A 26,661-nucleotide genomic window follows, 5' to 3' on the forward strand; every position below is an offset into this window, starting at 1 on the left:
GCGTCGCTATTTTTAGACCACATTTTCCACTTTTTCTCATCGAAACCGACTACTTTATCGACTTCATTTTGCTGGGCGAGATAGGACGCCGTCTATTTTTAGACGATGACTCAGCACTTTTACACTCTTGCGCTTAAAAAAACCAGGTGGCAGCACGATGTAACGCCACGTCCCTATGGGAAACCTACTTGACCGAAATGTCAAGCTATATCAGCTTGCTTTTATCTTTACAGCTTTTCATCAGTCTGATGACCGAGTAAGCTAAGGCGCCAGTCCTTACTGTTGGTGCTGGGTTTGAATCCCGTCGGCTGCAACTTTTTTTTGTGTTTACATGCAGTGTGTAATATTTTAAAAGTGTTTATTTTGACGAAGGTGATGTGCATGCTTTTGCATGCGAATTTACCATCGGATTTTTCGAGTGTACGAGTGAACTTTTTAACATTAATTTTACTTAAATCAAGTTAAGTTCACAACAAAAAGAATTTATTTGCAATCCTTTCAACCAAACTCTTACAAATTTTCCATCTCACAGCGCAAACAAAAGTAAACTGACAGCTTCGCGAGAAAATATTGCTTTTCTCACGTTCACTTCGAAAGCTTTCCTTTCTTTCCCGAAAGAAAAATGCGTCACCACCTTCGAGTGTCTGCGTCGTTGCTACCACCAACCCCAAGAGCCCTTGTGGAGGGTGGGTGGGGCACGGCGAGAGAACACACGAAGCCGCCCCCCAACTTTAGCCAGAATGTTTAATGAAATTAATAAAAATTCGCGTACTCGTTAAATTTTCATTACAACTTTAGCGCAAAGTTGGCCAACCTTGCTTCCGGTTTCCCCCCCTCCCGGTGAAGCGGGGATGTGGAAATGTTTTTATCTTTAGACTTGGTGAATGAGCGAAAGCCAGACGACGCCTGAAAGTATACACGTGAAGTTAAGTCGTGGGAAGAAACTGCCTCACCCCCGGTCCACTCCTTAACCAATACCGGTCCCCTTTCCACAGGGTGGCCTTTAATGGGTTTAGCAAAGAAGTGTGCTCTGCGGAGGGCGTAATTTGTTGGTGTCGGATTCCGGCGGCGTTCAGTGTGTTAAGGTGAGGCGCCAACCTGGCGGAGAGTTGGGCGGCGTTGGTGGCTGCCAAGTGAAAGACAAATTAGGCAGACAGCGTTTCTTCGTGTTACGGTGGGAGGAAAGAGTTATGAGGGCGTTATTTTTTTCTGTACTTAAGGTTCGGGATTTTTGTGGATTTAAGGATGAGTTGCGGATTTGGGAGGCAATTGAAGCGGTGAAGTTGGGTGGATTTGTGGCCACAGGGAAGAAAACCATGTCGTCGCCGTCGTGCTAACTTGTCGTACGTGCATTTTGGACCAAATTGAGTTAAGAACGCCATTTTGTGGAGCTCACAATGCATCAAAATTCGATTTCAATCCTGAGATATTCAACGAAATCCGAAATAACTCCGTGCATTTTTGTAACTTTACATTTGAAAATAGTTTCAATATGGTCGTGATATCCTGCCACTCCCTGAAAATTGATGTAAGTGCGACCAGTTGCCAAAGGGATTTCAGGTCAGAACGCGTTTGACGCACGTACAAGTTAAGCCCAGGTGTGCCCAACCTTTTGGGCCCTGCGGGCCGTATCCGATTTTTCTGAAGCTGTGTCGGGCCGGAAGTAATGTTTGGTAATAGTTGAAAAAGTAAACAATTATTTCTCATAAAATTATTTGAATAATTTTTTGGTGAACAAATTAATAAACAGTGTTGCAAATATGATTAATATATTTTGATTCAATGAAAGAAAAAAAGATAACTTTCAAAAATTGGTGTTGGTTTATTTTTTTTTATTTGTTTTAAATTTAATTAAATAACCTGATACCATTAACTTTTCAGAAACATTCAAATTCAATTGGTCGTTGCAAGTTTCTTAAAGTTTAATTTCCTTAACCCAAAAATGTAAAAAAACAATTAATGGAAAAAATATTTAAGCGAAATAAGGATGCAAATCTTCTTTAAAAAACACAGTTATGCGTTGTTGTGCATCTTTACTCAAATATTTTACAAAATATTTTAAAGTTACCTTAAAACACACAATAATTAAAAAAAAATAAAAATAAAATTGTTCATACATTGAATAGTTTTTAATTCGTTATTCCTTGAATTTAAAAATTTATGAAAAGAATACAGTGTTGCTCCCAGATTTCTTGACTCATGATGCGATTTCTTATCTGTTTAAAAATATTTGCGGCAATCTTCATTTTACCTATGATCAATTTTTTCTTAGCCTTTTTTTTTGTTTGTTTGCCTTGTACTTAATACTTTGTGTTGTTTCCCTTTTTGGCTCATTTGCCTACACGGTTTAGTTGGGGTTTGTTTCCTCGCGTGGTTATTCAATTTTCAAAGTCACAAACTGTAAACAATCTTGAATGGCCTTTTAGTAGAGTGGTGCAGACTTAGGTGACCTTTGTGTTTTTTTTTCTTGCAAATTAAGACGTTTGGTTAAAAATGTGTGTTTGGGATCGTTTTGTTTGCAATTTTGTCAAAAAAAAAAAATGGATAAATTTATTCATTAAATTTTAATCAAACTGTGTGCGATTTTAGGGGCTTGAAACCGAAATCCGGATTATTTCAACTGATGATTCGTCACTTCATATTCTTAGAGACGTGATGGTAGCAAGGGCGTCTATGCGAAGTGTCCGTACACTCTACACCTACAATTTGTAGCGAAATTGTGTGTACAACGGTAAAAAACATTCTCAAAACCATCACTGATCACTTTCTATTATTTTGATGCAAAAACATTATATTGACAAGACAGCATTTTATAATGGACTATGAATTGATAAAAAATCAATTTTAAGTCCTTCGTGGTCGCACAAAGGGGTATGTACTCAGAAAAATAAGCTTTACCATTGTGAACAATAATATCATCAATTTTTTGTGGTCTCATAATTGTGAAACGTACAATTTTGCCACACGGTCCTAATTTTATTTTAAATTAGGAGCAACAAATTTATTTGTATAAAATGATCGATTGCTAAAATTATTCATAAAATTTTAATGAAACCATGTGACTTTATTTTTTATATTTTGATTTTAAAGAAATAGAAACTATTACACTGAAAAATTATTTTAAAAGAAAACATAATTGTTTCCTCACTACGGTGCCCAGAATATGGGAAATTTTTCAAAACCTTGAACAAGCTGAATATTGTTCCTTGAGCTTTGTTAGGACTCTTTGTCAAATATGAACAAAATCGGTCAACATTTACCCATTGATACTCAAAGGTGAAGTTTGTATGGGAAAAATCTCAAAAATGTATGGAAAACCCAATGTTTTTACGGTTTGGTCTGCACGATGCGCTACTTACAACCGAATACTCCCAAAAGTGAGATTCTCATTGGAAATTTAATGCTCTGCAATTTTGTAGAACATGCCAGAGCTGTAAAACTCGCAGTATAAAACCAGCTTAAGTTATTTGCAAAACATTAAAATTTTGTGTTTTTATCTAATTTTTATTGAACTTTCATTATAATTTTTGGACAATATAAAAATCATTTATTGATATTGTAAGAGTTTAGGTATATATTTTTTGCCATAACCTTCATTATTCTGTAGATAGATGAGTCCAAAAACATCAAAAAAGCCTTTTTAATTCAATTTTCTACAAAAAGCGTAGTCGGGGCAGAATGCACCGCTGTGAAGCTCCTTTATAAAAACAGCGGTGTCATCTAGTGGTGACTAGTGAAAACTGCTTTTACCCAGTGCATTTTACCCCATGTTGTGGTGCACTTTGCTCCGTTGTTGTAGTGCATTTTGCCCCAATGTTTCGGTGCATATTGCCCCGCTATTTACTCGCTCTACAGCATTGCCTTGGCGTTCTCGATTGCAAGATTCCTACTCGAAACTAAGTGTCCGAATGTTTGGTTGTTGAGGCAACTGCAAACTTCTTTTTAAACCTCAGCTTCCATTCACCCCAGGCTCGAACTGACGACCGTTGGATTGTTAGTCGAACTGCCTACCAGCGACTCCACCAGGACAGGACTCAGGGAGACGACTCCTACACCTGGATTGAGCTAACGATCTAACCCTTTTAGGTTAGTCTGGGGCCAACATTTACTTCCCCGTCCGACGGAAGGCGTGGTCAGACAAATCTCGTCTCGAAAAATGCCACCCGGGACCATCTGGGATCGAACCCAAGCCGACTGGGGGAGAGGCAACCACGCTTACCCCTACACCACGGTTCCCGGCCCAAAACAAAATAGGCAACTTTAATAAAACTCAATTATTCCTACTTGAGATGGGACGCACGTAGGATAATAAATCGTATGATAAGAAGAGGAGGGAGGATATGAATTAATTTTAAAGCTTATAAAATTCTGATGGTTTATTTAGTTTTTGGTCTCAAAAAGATTGAATTTCATATATATTAAAATGCAAATTTGCTAAATATTCAATGTTTAATTAAACTCGTTCATTGCAATCAAAAAGATGTTCGAAATTGACAAAAAATTAAAACTCTGTCTGAATGTCAAACACTGATAATGGTAAATCTTTATTCTGCCAGACATATGAAAAATCTGGCAACCTGGCAACCCTGATCCGAAGCCTAAATTATCCAATGTTTTGAATATCCAATGTTCGATTATTCAAAGGTTTATATGGGACTTCGGTTATTTGAATAATTAAATTTTTTTTAAATTTCTCATTCAACGTGGAATTTACATTTTGCGACCCCATTTTAGTTATATTTAGAGGGTGACGAGCGGGAATTCCCGGGAAATCGACCATTTTTGGACCTCTCGATTCCCGGGAAATTCGGTCGAGACTCCCGGGAAATTTTAAACATATAAACATCGATGCAAAATTATATAAACTAATCAGAAAAACATTTGAAAAAATCAAAATTGTTTAGAACATTGAATGTTTGATGTTGAAGTTCGAATAAACCAATGCTTCTCTAATCTTCTTATTCAGAAAGTGTAAATTTTAACTTGTCAAAAATTCCAATAACTATTATTGAGAGAAGCCAAAAACAATGTGGAGCCCAAAATTTACCTTAAAAATATTAAGCAGTTGCACCCAGAAATGATATCAAATATTTTATTTTGAAATATTATTTTTTTAAGTTATTTCTAAGAGGGACAAGCTTTTTCAAGTTAACTTCGATTTCCATATCATCTCTCGAGAATATCGATTCTCATAATCTATTTTTTTGTGAATATTTGGGGTTTCCTGACAACTGAAATATTTCATCAATAAATATTTCGGTTACTCTTAAAAATTACATAAAAAACAGTTTAATTTGTTGTTTTGAGTCGCTGTTATCATATTGCTGAATTCCCGATACTGGGAAATGAAATATAGGCTGTATAAGCTGTATTAGTTATTTTTTAATAAAAATCTAATAACAAGTTTGCGCAAATTTTTAAAAATCATTAGTGCGAATTAAGATTTGTAAATATTTTAAACTACAATTTCGAGCCTTAAAATGCTCAAGAAACGATTTTTTATTTGCAGATTCAGAAAAAAAATCTAAATGTTTTATAAAGTTCCTCAAAATAATGATGCTACTTCAATTAACATTTTATAGAATTAGTATGAACTAATTGTAATTGAATTCATTGAAAACAAAAAAAAATATTACTTTTCATTTTGAATTTTTGGCACTATTGGCATAGTCAAAAAAAAACTCCGGGTCCCGGGAATTCTCGGGAAATGTCCAAACTCTACTCTCGATTCCCGGGAAATTGAAAATCTTGAGAATCGTCACCCTCTAGTTATATTTAAATAGTTGATTGCCTATTAAATTAAAAAAAGGATTTAAAAATTCGTAATCACTTTAGAGTAGTTTATGGGTCATACCAAGGCTGAACAATAAGATAGCGAAAAAGCTTTTTTTTGCAATTCGACTATCCGATGTTTTGATTATCCAAAGTAGATTTTTTGGAGGCCATCGGATAATTGAGTCAAGGCTAAATTTATTTATATACTATAAATTTATTGTATGAAAATTTCAAGGCTATAGCTTTTAAACTGAAAAATTTAATTTTCAAAAAGGCCAAAAAGGACCCCAATGCAGTAGGCGGATCTCACATATCTGTATGTAAACTGTGTCCTGATCGGTCATCCCTGTCCTAAAGTTTAATATCACCGTCCAACAACAACTAAACTCGAAGGGAAGCATGAAGTTTTGGGTCTCCAGTTCGCTACTCCCACATAATGCATGCAATTTTTGGATGTTATGCAACAGCGACGAACCACCGAATTCTCCATACAATCTTTAAAGAAAAATAATTCGGCCCTGTCTTCAAGCCCAGTGTAATCTGTGAGGATCTTTAAAGATGGAGTTATTTTCTAAGGGTAATTCTCAACTCACACGAAATCGGGAAAAGTTGCCCCGACCCCTCTTCGATTTGCGTGAAACTTTGTCCTAAGGGTTAACTTTTGTCCCTGATCACGAATCCGAGGTCCGTTTTTTTGATATCTCGTGACGGAGGGGCGGTACGACCACTTCCATTTGTGAACATGCGAAAAAATAGGTGTTTTTCAATAATTTGCAGCCTGAAACGGTGATGAGATAGAAATTTGGTGTCAAAGGGATTTTTATGTAAAATTAGACTTAAAAGTAAATTTAGACGCCCGATTTGATGGCATACTTAGAATTCCGAAAAAACGTATTTTTCATCGAAAAAAACGATATTTTTTTGACAAAGTTGTAGAGCAGACAATTACAAAAAAATGATATATAGACATAAGGGGTTTGCTTATGAACATCACGAGTTATCGCGATTTTACGAAAAAAAGTTTTGAAAAAGTTGGTCGTCATCGATCATGGCCGATTCGAAAAGTACATTAAATTTCCCATAAAATGACATATTCCAAAATGTTTTACAGTCGAGTAACGGAAAATGGGAGAATTTTTAATACTTTTTTAGTATTTTTTCCGATGAAAAATACGTTTTTTTTAGAATTCTGAGTACGCCATCAAATCAAATGGTGTCAAATACGGCCATCATAAAAGTCCCTTTGACACCAAATTTCTATCTCATCACCATTTCAGGCTGCAAATTATTGAAAAACACCTCTTTTTTCGCATGTTCAAAAATGGAAGGGGTCGCCCCTCCGTCACGAGATATCAAAAAATGGACCTCGGATTTGTGATCAGGGGCAAAAGTTACCCCTTAGGACAAAGTTTCACGCAAATTGAAGAGGGGTCGGGGCAACTGCTGTGTGAGTTGGCGGAGAAAACCCGTTAATATGTTTTTTTTTGTAGAAGAAAAACGCATTTTTCAGAACTAAGAGTTGATAGACCTTATGAAGACTGTTATTTTTAGCTGTTTAAATATATCAAAATTATTATTGATCAATGATTACATTGAATCAAATAGTCTCAGCTCACTGCGCTTTTCCATCTCTTTATCAAATTTTGCTTCAAACGCAAGGACGCACTCATCTTTGGCCGATCGATGGCGCCGGCTAGTCCCCAGAAAACGCCAACCGGTTGATTGGAGCTGCCTCGATGTGTTTTCCCTCTTATGTTTTATTAAACAGGCTACCCCTCCGGCACCCATCATCCTCCGAATGTCCGGGGCTACTGGGTCATTTTTGCAATCCCATCGGCAGGTCGGCCCTCCGTGCGATGGACGGATCAAAACTTCCGCTACTACTATGTGAGCCAAACTGGGAACAATTTTGATAGTTTTATGTGAATAAACATGTGACCACATGAATAATTCCAACCTCGATTAACCCGTTTTGGTTCGGGGAGGGACACCGGACGCGGGGGTGAATTTGGCCTCAACAAGAAAAACTTTGACTTTGACCGAGATTTGAAGCAAAGCTTTATGATTAAATATCATTTCCTAAACCTTTTGACTCGGCGTCCAGTATAAACCAGCTGTCTATCAATGCATTAATTTGGTAGTAGCACTGAACGCCACAAACCCCCTTTGTCCGAGTAAAAGGTTCAGAGATAAAAGCCACGATAATTGACGGTCGACAGCTGCCACGCCGTCGGATCGATTTTCCGACTGTGCGGGCGGAGGGAAAACCCCGAAACTTCTCTTCCACTAATTGGTTTTATGCCAGTGCTGACTGCCCAAATCAAGCAACCACCGGCGCTCGCATTGAGCGAACCGAGATCGACCCGGGGAAATTGGAATCTCTGTTTTAATCAGAGAAAACATAATTAATTCACTTTTGGCTCATCGCCCCCTGCGGGCCAGCCAGCCCCAATCTAATTGATATTCCACATATTATCAACAGCTTGGTCAGGCTTAATTGGACCTAACTGCTCTGTGATGATGCTTCTACCTTGGGCGTCACGACGCCCGGCATCCTTTCGATGAGCCAATTTGAGAGGAAGCAACCCCGACTACGTTGTGAAAAATGTCTCTCTTGAGACACCCGGCTGTGTAATCCGGCCATGATGGTCCGAGGAAAGCTCTCCGGTTGAGCCACACCCATAATGAAGGTGTTTATGGGGGGCGGCTTTGGATCTTGGCCAGCTCGGGCTCGGCCGGGGTCGACAAATGCAACGATTAGTAGTGTTTAGGCCGACCTAATGGTTGGGCAGAGAATTGAATTTCATGAAGTTTGATGTGTCGCACGGTACGGCTTTGACGGGGTTTGCTGTTGGCCACCTGGTCCGGGGCGCACGGGTTGTGCCCCGGTGGACACTCCGAGCGCTGTGCGCTCAGTTTGGGGCGGCTGTTACTTTCACTCCTGATGGCCGTTTTTGAAAAATGAAAATGTGTTGGAATCATTGTGCTTTGGAGAACAGCAATTCTATGCGGAATCGGTCTTTTTTAAATTTAAATTTGTGAATTTTTTGTCCAGTTGAAACTTTTTTGGTGCCTTTGCTATGCCCTAAGAAGCCATTTTGCATCATAAGTTTATTCATATAATTTTCCATGCAATTTGGCAGCATCGATTTGGTGGCTCCGGCAAATTTGTAGGTATGGATAAGGACTACACTGAAAAAAAATATTGATGTTGAAAAATTTGGTGATTTTTAATTTTATATTTTTTTTTGTCACTAAAACTTGATCAGCAAAAAACACTTTTTTATTTTTTTTTTATTTTCTGATATGTTTTAGTGGACATTTTGATTTTTTTGATCATTTTTTTACCGTTTTATGAATTTTTGAATCAATGTTGATCGCAAAAATCTTTCAACTTCTTTTTCGATGTAAAATCAAATTTGCAATCAAAAAATGCTTACGTGAAATTTTGATAGATTTTTTTTCATGTTAAAGCCATTTTCAGGTAACTTTCTGAAAATAGTCGCAGTTATAAACTTTTTGAAATCAGTGCCCATATTTGCCCACCTATAAAATAATGTTTTTGAAAAGCTGAGAAAATTGAATTAATTTTGCTTTTTTGGACTTTTTTGATACGACCCTTAGTTGCTGAGATATTGCCATTCAAAGATTTAAAAACAGGAAAATTGATCTTTTCTTACTGCCCATATTTGAAAATTCGGCTATTATGCCAAATCAAGTATTCCGAGAAAAACGCGTTTTATTGATCCTTGCACTGTAACTTGGATTTGGTCCGCACTTTTATTTCGCACTTTTGACAACAAAATTTCTAAAAACTAGGCAACCAGCAGTTGTTTATTTACATTTCCAGTCGCAGTTTCCACCCAACTGGACATTCGCACTTTAAAATTGCGATTGACAGGTGAGCAACATCGGCTCGCTTTGATCATTTTTTGAGAAAATTATAATTTCCCAAGCCAGCTTGACAAGTCGCAATAGTGCGATCGATAGCAATAATTTAGTGCGAAGTCCAAGTTAGTGAGAATTACGCAATAGTGTTTGTCACAAAATCTCCGCCAAGGCAATTTCCCATAAGAGTGGCATATCAGCCGTTTAGTTTTTCTCATCGGCAGCCAAGTCTAAACACTATTTCTGTGAAATTCAATTCCAGAAGATGCGTTGGAACATCCTCTACCACCTGGTGCTAATATCTCGTTTTTGCCAAAAGTGGATATTAGCCGTTTTTTCAATGGTGGGCAGTCTACGTCTCACTCAAACAACCCACCATTTTCTAATGTCGATATCTCAGCAACTAATGGTCCGATTTTCAATGTCAAAATATGAAACATTCCTGAAATTTTCCGATCTTTTCGAAAACAATAGTTTTATTTTTTTTATCAAGACTAACATTTCAAAAGGGCCAAACATTGAATATGATGCCCTTTTGAAATGTAAGTCTTGATTTAAAAAAAATTGAAATATTTTTTTTCGAAAAGATCGGAAAATTTTACGAATTTTTCATATTTTGACATTAGAAAATTGTAAGTTGTTTGGGTGAGACTTAAAAATTATATTTCTTCCTGTTTTTAAACCTTTGCATGGCAATATCTCAGCAACGAAGGGTCGTATCAAAAAAGTCCAAAAAAGCACAATATAAAGAATCAGCTTTTCAAAAATATTTTTTCGAAGGTGGGCAAACATGGGCACTTATTTTAAAAATGAATAACTGCGACTTACAACTTTTCACATTTCAAAAAAGTAACATAAAAATTGCTATAACTTGAAAACGGGGCACTTTATGAAAAATTCACTAGAGTACACAGCTAAAAAAGTAGTAATCCAGCTGCGTGTAGAAGGCCTAAGTGTAAAATAAATATTGCATTATTTTATGCAATTTTATGTGATTTAACACCCTGAAATATGTAGCCCATCAATATGGGAAACCTACTTGACCGAAATGTCAAGCTCATATATGCGTTTATCCTTACAACTTTTCATCGGTCTGATGGCCGAGTGGGTTAAGGCGCCAGTCCTTACTGTTGGTGCCGGGTTTGAATCCCGTTGGTTGCAACTTTTTTGTTTTGTGTTTGCATAAAATGTACATGCAGTGTGTAATATTAAGTGATTATGTTGACGAAGGTGATGTGCATGCTTTTGCATGCGATTTTACCATCGGATTTTTTGCTGTGTACCTTTTGATTGCAAATTTTATTTTACATCGAAAAATGAAGTTGAAATTTTTTTTTCGACCAATATTTCAATAAACATTCATGATTCGATCAAAGATTTTTTGCCCATTCTAAAAATTTCTGAAAAGCTGGCATTTGATGTGCATTTGATAAAAAATTCAAATTAGAGTTTTTTTGCAAATCAAGTTTAAGTGACAAAAAGTGAAATTAAAAATCACCAAATATTTTTTCACCGTGTATCACTTATTTCCATACCTTTGCATCTTTGCCGAAAACACCAAATCGATAAAAAAATTTCTTCAAAGATACAGATTTTTGGATTTTTATAAATCATTTTTGTATGGGCAGCTGCCAAATTTGTATGGAACATCATTTGGACAAACTAATGATGCAAAATGGCTTCTTTGGGCATACCAAAAAAGTTTCAACACGATTAAAAACTAAAAAAACTCGAATGACCAAAATCTCAGAGAATTGCAAAGTCACTTTTTCAACAAAGATTGGTGAACATTCCGTTCACTTATTAATCGTTTCTAGGACTTTGACCACTTTCCAACATTGTAACTGACGCGAAAAATACATTTTGGTCAAATCTAAGTCAAAATCTAATTTGCAAGTAAACATGCACAACACGCTGCTCTATGAGGTTGTAACTATCCCGACAGTTGGACAGGAATTTTAATTCCACGATGATTGACACGTCGCACGATAGCTTTTAAGATTAATCAAAGGTTGGCCAAACGGTCCAGCTACGTGGATTGTCTTGGACACAAGACAAAATGATTTATTTTTTATTTGCCTTGTCACTTTCGTTCCTGATGGCTGTTTACAAAAGTTTTACCTTTTTTGGTGTTTTCAGCTTTAAAAACTTCTAATTTTATCGTTACAGTTTTTTCTTTAAACAAATGTTTCTGCTGAAATTTATGCAAATGAGTCTACTTCCAGGACTCCAGTAACATGGCTCGACCAAAGCTTAGTTGTTGTTTAGTTGTTGACGCTCTAAAATATTCACATTCCGGTTGGCGAATTACTCTGGCCAGTGTCATTCAGCGTAATTTAAGCACGTGGAAATTGCTAGCATAAGCACAGTCGATTAAGAGCTCGGCCCACTTCTCTCCAGTACCTCCCTCCTCACCATACTTCGTTTGGACCATCCTCCAATTTAAAATGGCGCTCCCGAGAGTGTGCACACGTACACAAACACACATTCAAATACATGCATGCGAGCTCAAAACTCATTGCTTTCATTAATTTTTATCACGCTTTGACAATGGATATCGTTGGTTTCCGGCGTTCAGGACTGGTCAATTCGGGCTCAGCGGATTGGGCGGCTGAGGAATTCCATGTCAAATTTCAAAGTGTGAAAAAATAAAAAAAATCAAAAATGCATTTTTTGTAGCAAAGTCCAAATCATTCCATGAAAAAAATATCTCAGTGTTTTTTTCAAAAAATCAACATTTGCCGTTGTTTCGTCGTGGAATTTCGCCCCGGTCAGCGGAGCGTTTTCTAAAATGGTTCTGAATGAAAACTAATGAGGCTCGGGGTCAAAGTTGCTTGTGCGAATTTAATGGATTTTGGCATATAACAAACATTAAATTTGTGTAGGTGAAACTTAAAGTTTTATTGAATTAATTCATTGAAACATAATTTTCCAAAAAAATCTTTTTCAAAGAGATAAAAACATTAAGAGCGAGTCCACGAACAGGGCATACCCCTTTGTATGGGACGTCGTTTGGACCTCACCAATCTGCCTGAAATTTTCAGGGGTTGTTTGTACATATAAAACTAGCATCTGGCCAAAATATGAGCACTCTAGGTCAATGGGAAGTGGGGCAAATCGGGACACAAAGTTTAAAGGTTCAAAAACGTAAAAAATCTTAAAAAGGCTATAACTTTGGCAAAATTCAATTTAATTTCAAAATTCAATATGCATCTTAAAGGGCTTTAAAAATGCAACAAAATGCAGGATATAGCATCCCAATTGGTTAATTCTAAAGGGAGTTATTGGCATTTTAGTGAAAAAATAGCATAATTTTCAAACTCAAATAAAAAAGTGTTCCCTCCAGATATCAACTTGGATCGACCTGCAGCTTGTAGTGGACAACTGGAACTACCATCTGAGACTGAGACCGGGTTGGGTAAGGCAGTTTAACATATTGAATAGACACTTTTACTTTTAGTGAATTTTTTGGTTGTAAATTTTTGCTCGGGGGACCCCTTAGATCCCATTTTATGGTGATAATTTTATCATATTCGTGTTCCTGAGACAATTTCACAATAGAAACATACCTAAAAATGTATATTATCATCCATTTTAACACTTTAAAAAATGGAAGATAAAAAAAAATTAAGAAGCTGCTTTTTTTTTTGGTGTCATCTAGTATCCTTGGAAACGAATTTGATTTTAATAAATGTGAATCAAAGTTTTTTTTAAAGGGTCAACTTTTCAGTAGAGTAGAACTTTTCAGCATTTATTTTGAAAAGTGTTGATATTCGATTCTGTTATTTTTGGTACAGAAAAGTAGGCTATTTCGTCGTTCAAGAATGACAGGAAAAGTGAGTAGTTTCACGACGGAATTGCAAAAATAAAAAAAACTCTGTATCTTTTCCAGAAGCAAGATAGGACCATACTTTCTTGGGGAAAGTTTAAGCGGACATTCAGGACTATACTGCTACGATGTTAGATTTTAAATTGAGTGAACAATGAAAATGATAAAAATTAAAATGTAAAAATGAGGGTTTTCCCATACACATTTAAATCGTTTTGCGGAAAGCCGGGTCAAATCCAATCGCTCCCAAATTTTAGAGGGTTGTTTGGAGGCCCAAATGGAACCAGAAAATGCCTGTTCTGATTGATTTAGTCAATTTTGAAATTTTCTCATACAATTTCAAGCCAAGGCTTTTTCCTCTTAGAAATAAAAAATAAAAATAATACAAAAAACTCAAGTTTTTCATTTTTTCCTACTCTTAAATATAGATATTGGAATTTTTGACAAGTTAAAATTTTCATTTTCTGAATAAGAACATTATAGAAGCATTGGTTTATTCAAACTTGAACATCGAACATCCAATGCACAGTGACAAGTAAAATTGAAAATTTTGGAAAATCTCAGTTCACACTTGGACAATTTTAGGCGAGATTTGCGCCACCTATCAGAAAAATACTGATACAATGTTTTCCCCATACATTTTTGCAATTTTCTCCATATAAACTTCAACGTTTAATAGGGGGTGCTTTTTTTACTGATTTGGCTCAAAATTTGCACAGTTGCTTATTTTTGCCTAAGGAATCGCGCCAATTTTGCGAAATTTTCGATTTTTACTGTCACCCTACTGTGCAGTCAGTTTTGTTTACTTTTGTAGGTCAGTGTAATCAAACTCACAAAAAATATGTGTGGTAAATTGATTCCAATTTGCTTCAAAAATCGTTCACTTGTCAAAATTGAACCTAAAAAATTATTTATGCTAGTATTGAAACATTTTTATCTTAAAAGTTAAACTTTAATTAGATTTAACGTGAAGACTTCCATCATTGTCATGATTTTTCTTTCAAAGATATAAATTTTGCGTCCCTGTCAATATTTTGACAACATTTCTTCTACAAATTGTTTAGAAGAGTGCCTTACACATGCTGATACTTTTTGGTAACGATTATCCCATTCCTTGTTAAGTTATGGAAAACGTCATTAAACAATGATTGCCAACTAGGACGTCGATGATTGTACCACAAAATTATATAAATTTTGAAACACAATTGATTTAGATCAAAAATTCCTTCAGTGGCTTCAAAAAGGCAACAACCGGCACATGCTTATTCATTTTGTTGCAGAAATTCGTTAAATTGAATTCAATACAGAAATTTTTAGAGTGAAGATCAATTTTCTTCAAAAATGATCAACGGCCTTCACCTTAAGCAATTTATGCTTAGTTAATAAAAAAACATTTTCTCTAAAATGTTTGTATATACAAGACAAAAAAGCTTATGAATGATTTTGTGCATTTTTATTAATTAATTTGGCTCAAAGTTTTTGGGGCCTTTTTGAGTTTTGACAGCTAAGAAAATGAATAAAATGTCTATTTTTTGATTAAAATCGAGTGAAAATTTAGTTTTTGTTGAACAAGAATTTCTTCAGTGCCTTCAATAAGGGTTTAACCGGCATACCCAGAAAAAAATCAATTCTCGTAATCGTGAATTAAGTTCACAAATGTGAGAACCGCGAAGGAATTTATTCATGAGTATGATGCATTTGCACTATGAACGTGAATATATTCCCTCGTGGTTCTCGCATTCGTGAATTAAATTCACGATTTCGAGAATTGATTTTTTTTCCGTGTATTTTTATTAGTTTTTGTGAAATTTTTTTTAAATTCTGGAGTTTTTTTGAAAAGGTCCAATAAACCATATTTCCAGTTTTTGCTTTTTGGGTGTTTTTGAAACCGCCTCGAGTCAGGGGTATTAATTATTGAACAAAATACAGAGCATTTTAAAGTGATGTTCAATCAGTTGAAAATATTGGACGGTTTCACCGTTACTGGAATAAGTTATAACAGTTAAAAAAACAACAACAACATTTCCTTAAAGCTGTAGTAAACACAGCCTAAGTTCAGCCAATTTTCGTGTTTAACTCCATCGCAAAACCACTCCGCCATACAAGCAGTGAAAGACGGCTAAAGCCAGTCGGAAACAGAACCAGAACAAATAAAAAAAAACTCATTACTCCCCCACTTACCGAAAATCCTCGTCGCCGAGTAACCGTCGAGCAGGATGAAAATTAATCCACAGAAAATGAATCCTAGATTAGCGCCACTGCCGCCACCCACAGCCCACCCCACCCGCGACGACGCCAACGGCGACTCCCGACAAAAGCTCATTGTTGCTGCTTTCTCTTTTTTCTTTTCACAAACTACTTTACCGCACTCCACTGCACTATTCACCAACACACACAGAGCTACAAACACGATTTCTTCCGTTGAGAAACTTTTCGCCTCTTTTATTCTTTATCTCTTCCTTTGCTGGCCTGCTTCGATTGTGAATTTCACGAACCGGTTCTTCTTCGCCTTTCAAACACAATAGAACGCCTCTCGCGCTCCCACTAATGAATTTCGATTGTGTGTGTTTTTCGCCTGCTTCGATCGGTCGGCCAATCTCGGGCTTCTATTGTTTGCGCGCTCCGTCCTCTTCTTTTGTTCTCTGCTGCACGGTCAGTGTGTGTGTGTGGCGTGTAAATCGCTTTTCTGTGAAATTCTTTTGTTGGTTTTTTTCACGTAATTACACACAAACACACATGCCACAATTATGTAAATATTTCCCTCCTTTCGCCCAAAAGTAGACTTCCGGTGCGCTGCTGCGGTGGTGGGCTCTCGGTGGAATTTAAATGACGGGAAATGCAATTACAAACCCCCACCCTTCCCCACACTCTCTCGTTGGTCGGTCAGAACAACCCACTGGACCGTCGTCGCCGTAAAACAGTGTTTTAAATCACGTCACACATCATCATCATTAATTTTTTATGCGCTCGGTGTGAGTGTGGCGTACACACACGTACAATCACTCACTCAACCCATCAGATCCTGGAACCGGTCCGGGGGTGGGTGTAATTGCTTTATTCACTGTTCCCCACCAAGGTTGGACGAGGCGAATCTGTCACAGCTTCCGGCACACAAACAAACAGTATGGATCTAGCGGGCGTCTCGCACACAATAGTAGACTGCTGCTGTCATATTGCTCCGGTGACCTTGTTCGCTCCTGCAATGTGACCCACTGGCACACTCACACGCCGGATCTAGCACTCCAGCACAACTCGTGACATCCTGTGATCGGATCCTTCACAATAATCTCGTTAAAGCACACAAAATCCTCACTTTTTTCCCGTGTCGGGAAAAAAAACTTCTTCAAACGTCAAACGCGACTCCGCCTTGAAGGTAGGCCACCAGCAGCACAGAGTGCAAAAGTGTGTGACCTCTCCAGCGCTGGCCCGGCAGTACACACCGAACACGAACCGAGGATAACGCGGAACTGAGATGTGTCCGGTGGCTGGCCGTGATTTTTTAGGAATCCCGACCTCGTCTTCCGGCGCCACGCTCTCGGGTCCTGGCGCTCTCCCGTGAGAGAGCGAGCCCAACTGCTCGAATATGCTCGCGCTCGCGAGTGCGAGCCCTTGTGCGCAGGAGCTGCCCCACTCGCCTGAAGTGGTGTCACATGGGAACACTGCTCGAACTGTCAAACTGTGGGGTGTTCACGTGGAAACAAAGGCGGAGAACTCACCCAGGTTGAGTTCTGTTTGCAGTTTGTCAATGAGAGTATGAATGGGGGAGCTTTTTTACCACGTGGGGTGTTTTTCCCTCTTTTGTTTTGATCCTTATCGGGTGACGGAATTACGTAATAAGCTTGGGCGGTGGTGGGTGGATGGTGGGGAAAGAAGAGCGATGGAGTTATACAGAGCTTTTGAAGAATGTTGTTCATTGAGTGTTGCAGAATGGAAAGGCATATTTTTAAACATGAATCGTCAAGCGCTGATCTTAACTGTCTTGACGATACTTTTAACAAAAGAAGTCTTATTATTTGACTATTGTACGGTCAGTTCTTTATTGGACTCGGTCGTTGGAAACGACCGTCGACCCAACAACCATCGAAATAGGCGGCGGGTCAGATGCGGGATTGCAAATGTCAAAACCTCTCACCCCTACCTTCGTCTCACCATCCAGCTGCAGCTTTGTTGACCATAACGGAGCACGTTGTTGCATGATGGCGGCATCGAATCTAAACTAGGGATGATCTTATAACAAAAATCGAAACTATTTTCAAGAAAAATAATATCTAGCAAAGCAAAAGCAAAAGCAAAAGCAAAAGCAAAAGCAAAAGCAAAAGCAAAAGCAAAAGCAAAAGCAAAAGCAAAAGCAAAAGCAAAAGCAAAAGCAAAAGCAAAAGCAAAAGCAAAAGCAAAAGCAAAAGCAAAAGCAAAAGCAAAAGCAAAAGCAAAAGCAAAAGCAAAAGCAAAAGCAAAAGCAAAAGCAAAAGCAAAAGCAAAAGCAAAAGCAAAAGCAAAAGCAAAAGCAAAAGCAAAAGCAAAAGCAAAAGCAAAAGCAAAAGCAAAAGCAAAAGCAAAAGCAAAAGCAAAAGCAAAAGCAAAAGCAAAAGCAAAAGCAAAAGCAAAAGCAAAAGCAAAAGCAAAAGCAAAAGCAAAAGCAAAAGCAAAAGCAAAAGCAAAAGCAAAAGCAAAAGCAAAAGCAAAAGCAAAAGCAAAAGCAAAAGCAAAAGCAAAAGCAAAAGCAAAAGCAAAAGCAAAAGCAAAAGCAAAAGCAAAAGCAAAAGCAAAAGCAAAAGCAAAAGCAAAAGCAAAAGCAAAAGCAAAAGCAAAAGCAAAAGCAAAAGCAAAAGCAAAAGCAAAAGCAAAAGCAAAAGCAAAAGCAAAAGCAAAAGCAAAAGCAAAAGCAAAAGCAAAAGCAAAAGCAAAAGCAAAAGCAAAAGCAAAAGCAAAAGCAAAAGCAAAAGCAAAAGCAAAAGCAAAAGCAAAAGCAAAAGCAAAAGCAAAAGCAAAAGCAAAAGCAAAAGCAAAAGCAAAAGCAAAAGCAAAAGCAAAAGCAAAAGCAAAAGCAAAAGCAAAAGCAAAAGCAAAAGCAAAAGCAAAAGCAAAAGCAAAAGCAAAAGCAAAAGCAAAAGCAAAAGCAAAAGCAAAAGCAAAAGCAAAAGCAAAAGCAAAAACAAAAGCAAAAGCAAAAGCAAAAGCAAAAGCAAAAGCAAAAGCAAAAGCAAAAGCAAAAGCAAAAGCAAAAGCAAAAGCAAAAGCAAAAGCAAATGAATTAATACTGAATTATACAGATTATTTTAGAGCATAATTTTACCTTGTATTTTAATCTATTTCTATAGGGAATGACTCATTATATTTTTCCAACACCACAGCACCATTTCAATTAGGCATCAATTTTCGCATTAATTAAAGTAACAAAACACAAAAAACACTGTCCGCGCTGTAACGACCTGTCATAAAATCGCTATCGTCATGGTCCTCCGAACATAACAAGTTTCTTTCCGGGGCCACGTGGCGTCTTATCTGCTCCCCTGTCCTCATGTTGTAATCACCACTCAAAGCATAACGTCATTACGCCGAGCGCGCCAATACAATAAATGTCGTTTGCGATGCATCAGCAGATCTCGATCAAAATTAAATCGCTGCCATAATTGGTTACTGGGCAGCGGCGACGACCACAATAACAATAACGACTGGTGGCTTACCCCTCGGCAGTCTTCTTCTACTTTTTCGCTAGTCAATCTCCCCTCGTTGCGACTGGTATCATGATTGTGTTTGCCTCTCCCCTGCGACTCCCACCCAAGTCGTTGCTAAGTGGATTAGAGTCACGACTCGGAAATAATTCAATTCCAAGCGGGCTCACTTACTAACATTCCACCCCATCATCCCTCGGAAGGATTCACCCTCCGTTGAGTCACCCCTCGTCGTCGTCGTCGTCAAAAGAAATCAAACAATCAAATCGGAAACAGCCTGTCCCGTCGCATCGTGGGTGACAACCGCAGACCAACCATCAACAACCCTCCTCTCTGCCTCGGAATTTCCGTCAAGTGTTACTAATCGACAAAATGCAACGTCACACACTTCCGGCCTGTTCGACCCCTCGGTTTACTGCAAGCACGAAAAAATTAAGAGACGAGGGGACAAAATCAAATGGTTTGCAATTGAAATGATGTCGCGTTAGCGATTGATATGATAAAGGGGAGGGTGTTATGGAGGGATTTATCTAAATTGCAGACTTTTAGGCGAAACAGGATTACTGCACGGCCATCCTGGAGCGGAAGATTTAAGTGTGACGAATCTAAGGGTGGTGGTGAAGCTGGGTGGTAGCTATTTTGACTGATGGTTTGATGCATATTTATGAGTCGCTCGCGTTATGTCGCAGCTGAGTCATTCGGGAAATTGGTTTTAAAAGGTTGTGACGATATTAGATAAAAAAATACTCTCAATGGTGGTTTAACCATCGACAGAAATTTATCGAGCAAATTTCATTATGCAAATTGATTGAAATAATGAGTAAGTTGATATAAATTCAAAAAATATTTCCTTTTTGTGAATATCAATATCAATATGATTGCATTATTTGGGCTCAATATGACAAGATATATTGCTTGCTCATTTAGTGGAAATTCAGTTTATTGCTCAATCAGGGAAAATCTGAAAAAAGTATATAAGAGAAAAAAACAAACAAATGTTTGGAATAAAAATTCTCATTTTTTAGGTTCATTTGAGTACTGTGTCCAAGTCAGGATCGGGGATTCTTTTTTCAATATCTCGTTACGGAGGGGTGGTACGACCCTTCCATTTTTGAAAATTCGAAAAAAGACGTGTCCCTGAATCGATTGCTTAGTAAAGGGAAGGTAGTGTATCGTCACAAACTGGACCTTATCACGACACCTTAGGGAGGTGACCCATGGAATGTTAACATTAACCTTAACATGTTAACATTAAGTTGAGAATGAAACTGCCACTGAATCCGCTTTGTAAATGCCGGCCCGATACTCTTCAAGGGTGTTCCCCTCAGGAACTGAGAAAGATTTACTTTTTTACGCTTATTGCAGAAAAATCTATTTAAAAAAAGGGGAAAGGGGGTAATATGCACCCCCAGGGCAAAAAGCACCCCCTACTTTTCTCGCTAATTGGAAGCTAAACTTTGCTAAACCATGCTGGAAAAAAATGAGCATCGTTGGGTAATAACAGCCAAAGTTATTTGCAAAACTTTAAAATGTTGTGTTTTGATCTAATATTCATTGAACTTTCAATATGATTTTTGGACCTTTCATATGGTCCAAAAATCAGCATTTATTGATATTGTAAGTGTTGATTTATGTAGTTTTTGCCATAATTTTCATTATTCTATAGATCGATGAGTCCAAAAACATTAAAAAAGTATTCGCGATTAAAAGCTCCATAATTCCGACCGATAGCGTAAAGCATCGAAGAATGACGATTCAAATTTTTGCTGTTCGGTTACATACACAGCTAAAAAAGTAGTAATCGAGCTGCGTTTAAAAGGCCTGGGTGTAATATAAATATTGCATTATTTTATGCAATTTTATGTGATTTTACACCCTGAAATATGTAGTCCATCAGTATGGGAAACCTACTTGACCGAAATGCCAAGCTCACATATGCGTTTATCCTGACAGCTTTTCATCGGTTTAATGGCCGAGTGGGATAAGGCGCCAGTCCTTACTTTTGGTGCTGGGTTTGAATCCCGACGAATACAACTTTTTTTTGTGTTTGCAAAAATTTTACATGCAGTGTGTAATATTAAGTGTTTATTTTGATGAAGGTGATGTGCATGCTTTTGCATGCGATTTCACCATCGGATTTTTTTGCTGTGTAGAAATGCAAACTTAAAATTTAATTTACAGCTCTTAGAACAACTTTTGAGAAAAAATTCAAGTAGTACGAGTGTAAACTTTTTATCCTCTATAAATTAACGCAATAAAAAAAATGAAAAATATTTTTTCAAAATTATTTTTTTTCCATTTTTTTTATTGCGTTAATTTATAGAGGGCAAAAAGTTTACACTCGTAATACTTGAATTTTTTCTCAAAAGTTGATCTAAGAGCTGTAAATTCAATTTTTAGTTTGCATTCCTATGTAACCGAACAGCGAAAATTTGAATCGTCATTCTTCGATGCTTTGCGCCATCTGTCAGAATTTTTGAGCTTTTAATCGCGAATTATTAAATGAATGTTAGGCAAAAAGCGTGGCTGGGACAAATTGCACCGCTGTGATGCTCTTTTGTAAAAACAGCGGTGTCATCTAGTGGTGACTAGTTAAAAATGCTTTTACCCGTTGCATTTTGTCCCAATAGTAAAAAAAGTAAATCTTTCCCACACAGCTAAAAAAGTAGTAATCCAGCTGCGTGTAAAAGACCTGGGTGTAAAATAAATATTGCATTATTTTATGCAATTTTATGTGATTTTACACCCTGAAATATGTAGCCCATCAGTATGGGAAACCCACTTGACCCAAATATCAAGCTCATTCATGCGTTTGTCCTTACAGCTATTCATCGGTCTGATGGCCGAGTGGGCTAAGGCGCCAGTCCTTACTGTTGGTGCTGGGTTTGAATCCCGTCGGTTGCAACTTTTTTTTTGTGTTTGCAAAAATTGTACATGCAGTGTGTAATATTAAGTGTTTATTTTGACGAAGGTGATGTGCATGCTTTTGCATGCGATTTTACCATCGGATTTTTTGCTGTGCAGTTCCTGAGGGGAACACCCTTGAAGAGTATCGGGGCCGGCATTTACAAAGCGGATTCAGTGGCAGTTTCATTCTCAACTTAATGTTAACATGTTAAGGTTAATGTTAACATTCCATAGGTCGCCTCCCTAAGGTGTCAATCTTTTGCCCCAATGTTGTGGTGCATTTTGCCCCGCATGATTGATTGAATTTTTTTCACATGGATGACAAAGAATATTAGTTGTTTTAGAGCAGTTAGTTGTTTTTTGATATGATATGTGAAATTTTCGGAGGAATCCGATAAAACTATTTTCAGACATAGGCTCTTTGGTCCAGACAGGGTCAGAACGCCATTTTAAGTTTTCATGCGGCTTTTCAAATGTTAAGCTGGATTTTTGAAACTTCTTACTATTTTTTCCAAATAGCCAAACTCATCACCTTTGACTGACGAAAATTGCCATTTTTGAACCACCCTAGCACGATGTAGGTCACCCTAATAACCAAACAAAAAAATACTGGTCTAATTATTTTGGCCAAGCAACCCCCAGAAATATTATTAGCCCGATCGGCAACTTTTTTTCGGTTTAGGCTCTTTTCAAATGGAATTGCTGTATAAAAATTCGCCACAAATCAATTTTCGATCTCTAAAATGAATTGGAAAAAGGAATTTTTAAAACATAAAAAAGGGTTGGAAGTGTGACAAGTTGTATGTGACTTTTACAATGTTTAAAAAAATTACATTTTTTCTTGGGTCAACTTTGGCTGCGTTTTTTATTATATGCTTCTAAGAATGTTTAAGAATTTAAAACATAACGGTTTCATTATTCTAGAGTAAAAAATGTAAAAAACATGCAAAAAAAAAATGGAAAAGTGCAAATGCAAATTTAGGTACTAAAAATTAAACAAGAAAAATATAAAACATGAAAAGCAAAGTTTTTCGTAGGTTAAAAGGGGCTCAAAATGATCACCTGAACACGGGAACAATAAAAATGTTTGAAAAAAAATTGGAGAGTAGAGGGTTAACAAAAAAAACTCAATGATCAGAAAAAGATAGATTGCTGATGTTATTGTTCACAGCTATAAAGCTTATTTTTCTGAGAACAATGACCCGATGACCAAAAAATTTAAAAAAAGAAATGGATTTTTAAATCAATTTTGAAAAATTATCTTCGCGGTCTTTTTTGAAAGAAAAGCTCCAACTTGACAGCTCGTTCCAAGGGGACCATAGTTTATCCTTTGAAAAAATGTTGTGTTGTTATTTATTTTTTTGCATTAAAATGAAAAAAAGTGATCAGAAATGGTTGTTAATCCTATTTTTTACCGTTGTACATAAAAATTGACACAGGGCTTTAATACCCAATTGGGGCGTATCATTCGGTTCACCTTAACTTTTTTTAAAAAGATTGAAATTGTATTTTTTTTCTCTTAAAAAATAACATAAATGGTTGTTATTTTACTCATAGTTAATTGTATTTACAAATGTTTTTATTTTAAATTAATTATTTGTCTGATCAAATATTATGAAAAAGATTTACGAAAATCTCCCATCCTCAGCAAAGTTTCGCACCTTTCTGCGGTGAGAAGGGTTTTTAATTTTCAACGACGTCGACACCGTAAAAAATAAACAATGACACACACACACGCCTCCACCGCAGAAAAGTTAAAAAGTCACCGTACGCTTGCCGACATAGAAACCTGCACTCGCAGGTTGAAGAAAAAAAAAACATCAAAAACAACAAACAAACCAGCCCAGATTACCATCAGGAGTTTTAAGAAGGGACACGGAATACGGATCCCCGGTAGCAACGACCGCTGGAGATGAAAAAAAAAGAACTGTCAGAAAGCAAGATGAAAGGATCACGGGAGGAGTAGGGTTAGGGGGAAAGAAGGGGATGAATGTCATCCCTGCAGCAAATTTTGACGTACTGGAAAGTGTTATTCCATTTTTCTTCCGTTTTTTTTTTTTTCATAATCTACATAAGCCGTTTTCTGACAAACTCCGACCTAATGACGGTGAGGTTATGTTTGGCCTACTAAGATTCAAACCGACCCGAACGTCGTGTCGCATCGACAGTTGTTAATGGTTTGTTTTGTTGAGACGGAAATAGGACCAAACTAAGTACACTGTCCCTAAACCGGGTCCCTGCAAGCAACCCTTATCGCTCATGACGGCTTCTCTAAAATCGCACCGTGAGGAGCCTCACCGTGGTGCGGTTTTTGGCATGAATATTCATCAAAAAACGGGTGGCTTGTCTCGGTTCCGGATCCCGGTCCGGGGACAGTCAAGCCACCGCGAGCAAGGAGTGTTCTCGCTACGGCTTGCGGTGCGACAAATGGTGAGTAATGGATATGATTCCGTTTCCGGCGTGGCGGAAGTCTGGCCGGGGGAGGAAAAATGCTGGCTTGGATTGATGTATCTGTGTCTATTTTTGAAATGTTTGCCGTGACGAGTAAAACGGGGAACGGAAACGTAAGGTCAATGTTTCAGCGTAAAATGTCTGTTGACGTTCTGTTTAGGGAATGATACAAATGAGTGATGTAATAATATACCAATCTGTCAATTTGTGAACCTGTCAGTATGATAACACCGACCAACAAAATTTCTCCACGGGCTCAACTTTAGGGGAAGCATGAAGTTTAAGGTTCCCAAAAACCAGTGCACTTTAAAGTTCAAAAGTTTTGAAATACCGGAGTCGGTGTCGGCGAATTCACAGTAGCTGGAGTCGGAGTTATTGTTGTAGTTGGAGTCAGTGGATTCATTTTTTTAGAGCTGTAGTCGGATTTGCTTCAAGAGCTACCAATTTCCGCGGCCTCATAACTTTGATAAGATTGATTTATTTTTATCTTTTGCTCAAGGCCAAAATGCCGATAGTCGCCAAGTACGGCACTGAACTGAAACGGAAGTTTTTAATGCCCAAACACGGTTTAAAAGGGAAACCACTCTATGTCGTCATCGTTTTCCCACGAACCGTGCTGCCATCATCGCTCTACGACGAAACATATTTTCCTATCAATTAGCGAGAAATTTGAAACAATAACCAAATCGAAGCCCCGGACTAGAAGCCGCAAGCTAGAGCCACAACATCAACGACGGCGAAGCTCAACCGCTTGCGTGTGTGTTTGTGTCATCGAAAGTTCTACCAAAAACCCCGAAATCGTTCCGGGACCTGGTCCACGGCCAATGAATCACGCGAGCATATTTATTCCTCCCGAGGCAAAGTTATCTTCTCTGGCTGGTCGGCCACAACGAGTAGGCCACGGACAAGCGGAGTGACAGTTGGTAGTTGCGAAAACGTGCCATTGGTGGCGCGTCGCGCAGCGAGGAGTACGCGCTCCAGTGTTCTGTGACCAATCATTATTATAATGGCGCGTTCCGGGGACATCATCTTGCCGCGGCGTCGGTCGTCAATATCGCGCAAGTGAACCGAAAGAGGTCGCCTTGCGGCGAGTGACTCCTGCGAGCTAATTGTCATTCGTTGTCGTGCTGCCATCCTGGTGCACGGAGCAGTGATTGTGAAACATCGAGAATTTTGCATTAATTAACGTTAAATAACGAACGAACGCGTGGGACGTTCGACAATTTTGGCAGCCCCGGTTCTCGATGACGAAGCAACCGATGCCGTATCGGAACTGTAATGAAACATTCATCAGAGAAGGAGACAACTCAATCACGCAGTAGGCCGGTTGAGGTTAGGTCTATTCGAAGGAGGGTACATTTTTAAACAGAGCACGCCAACGTCGGACTGACTACTGTTGCTTCGAACGACGAAATCTGGTTGGCAATCAGATCATGGCAGGCTGTGTGTTTCTGAGCTTTGAAGTGAGTGTGAGCAAGCACTTGATGGAAAGACATGTGTTTTCCAGTATGTTGAGAACATTGGCAAACAGTCTCTATACACTCGTTGACAAGACAATGCTCTATCTTTTGGGAGGTGGTCAGTGTTAGCAGATTATTAGAATCGGTTTAACTTTGTGTGGTTAGGCCATCTCGATCTACGAGCTGAATAAATAAAAATACTCTGGATTTTTTTCAATCTGTCCATCTGTCAATCTATCATTCAGCCAATATGTCAATCTATTAAGCTGTATATTTAGCATTATGGCTGTCAAACCATCAATTTGTATAACTGCTATTTTGCTGGCAACACTGCAGCTCCAGACTAATGCTCTTCACATGCTAAGTGATTAAACTTTCCTACAAGCAGCAGATTTACTGTTTGCACAGGACTCAACGGATTCCTAAGACGGCATGTACTCTTCTGGAACCACTTTCGGGGTAACAGTGGTCCTAGGAGTGAGTCAAGATTTAACAACTAAGTACACACACACACACACACACTTCCCACACTAACTGCCAGTTGCATCCTGGCGGCTCATCTCGCTCGAAACGAGTCCTGAACGGTCGGCTGAGATGATGGTGCTCATTAATGCAAACCAGTCAGCGTCGGGTAAAACCGAACGCAAACATTCCTGGCAGCCGGGGAACGTGACCACGA

The 26,661-nt window shown here is 38.0% G+C and overlaps 1 protein-coding gene across 1 annotated transcript in view; it reads right to left on the reverse strand.

Annotated features, from left to right (window-relative positions):
* The window catches only part of LOC120432507 (protein sidekick-2-like), a 203,207-nt gene extending 186,246 nt beyond the window's left edge, over positions 1-16,961 (reverse strand). Inside the window, exon 1 of the mRNA XM_039597728.2 lies at positions 15,674-16,961. Coding sequence (XP_039453662.1) covers positions 15,674-15,815 — 142 coding nt within the window. The 5' untranslated portion in view covers positions 15,816-16,961. The remainder of the gene's footprint in view (positions 1-15,673) is intronic.
* Between the last annotated feature and the right edge of the window lie 9,700 nt (positions 16,962-26,661).

Source organism: Culex pipiens, chromosome 1 (assembly GCF_016801865.2).
Source record: "Culex pipiens pallens isolate TS chromosome 1, TS_CPP_V2, whole genome shotgun sequence".
Taxonomy (NCBI): domain Eukaryota; kingdom Metazoa; phylum Arthropoda; class Insecta; order Diptera; family Culicidae; genus Culex; species Culex pipiens.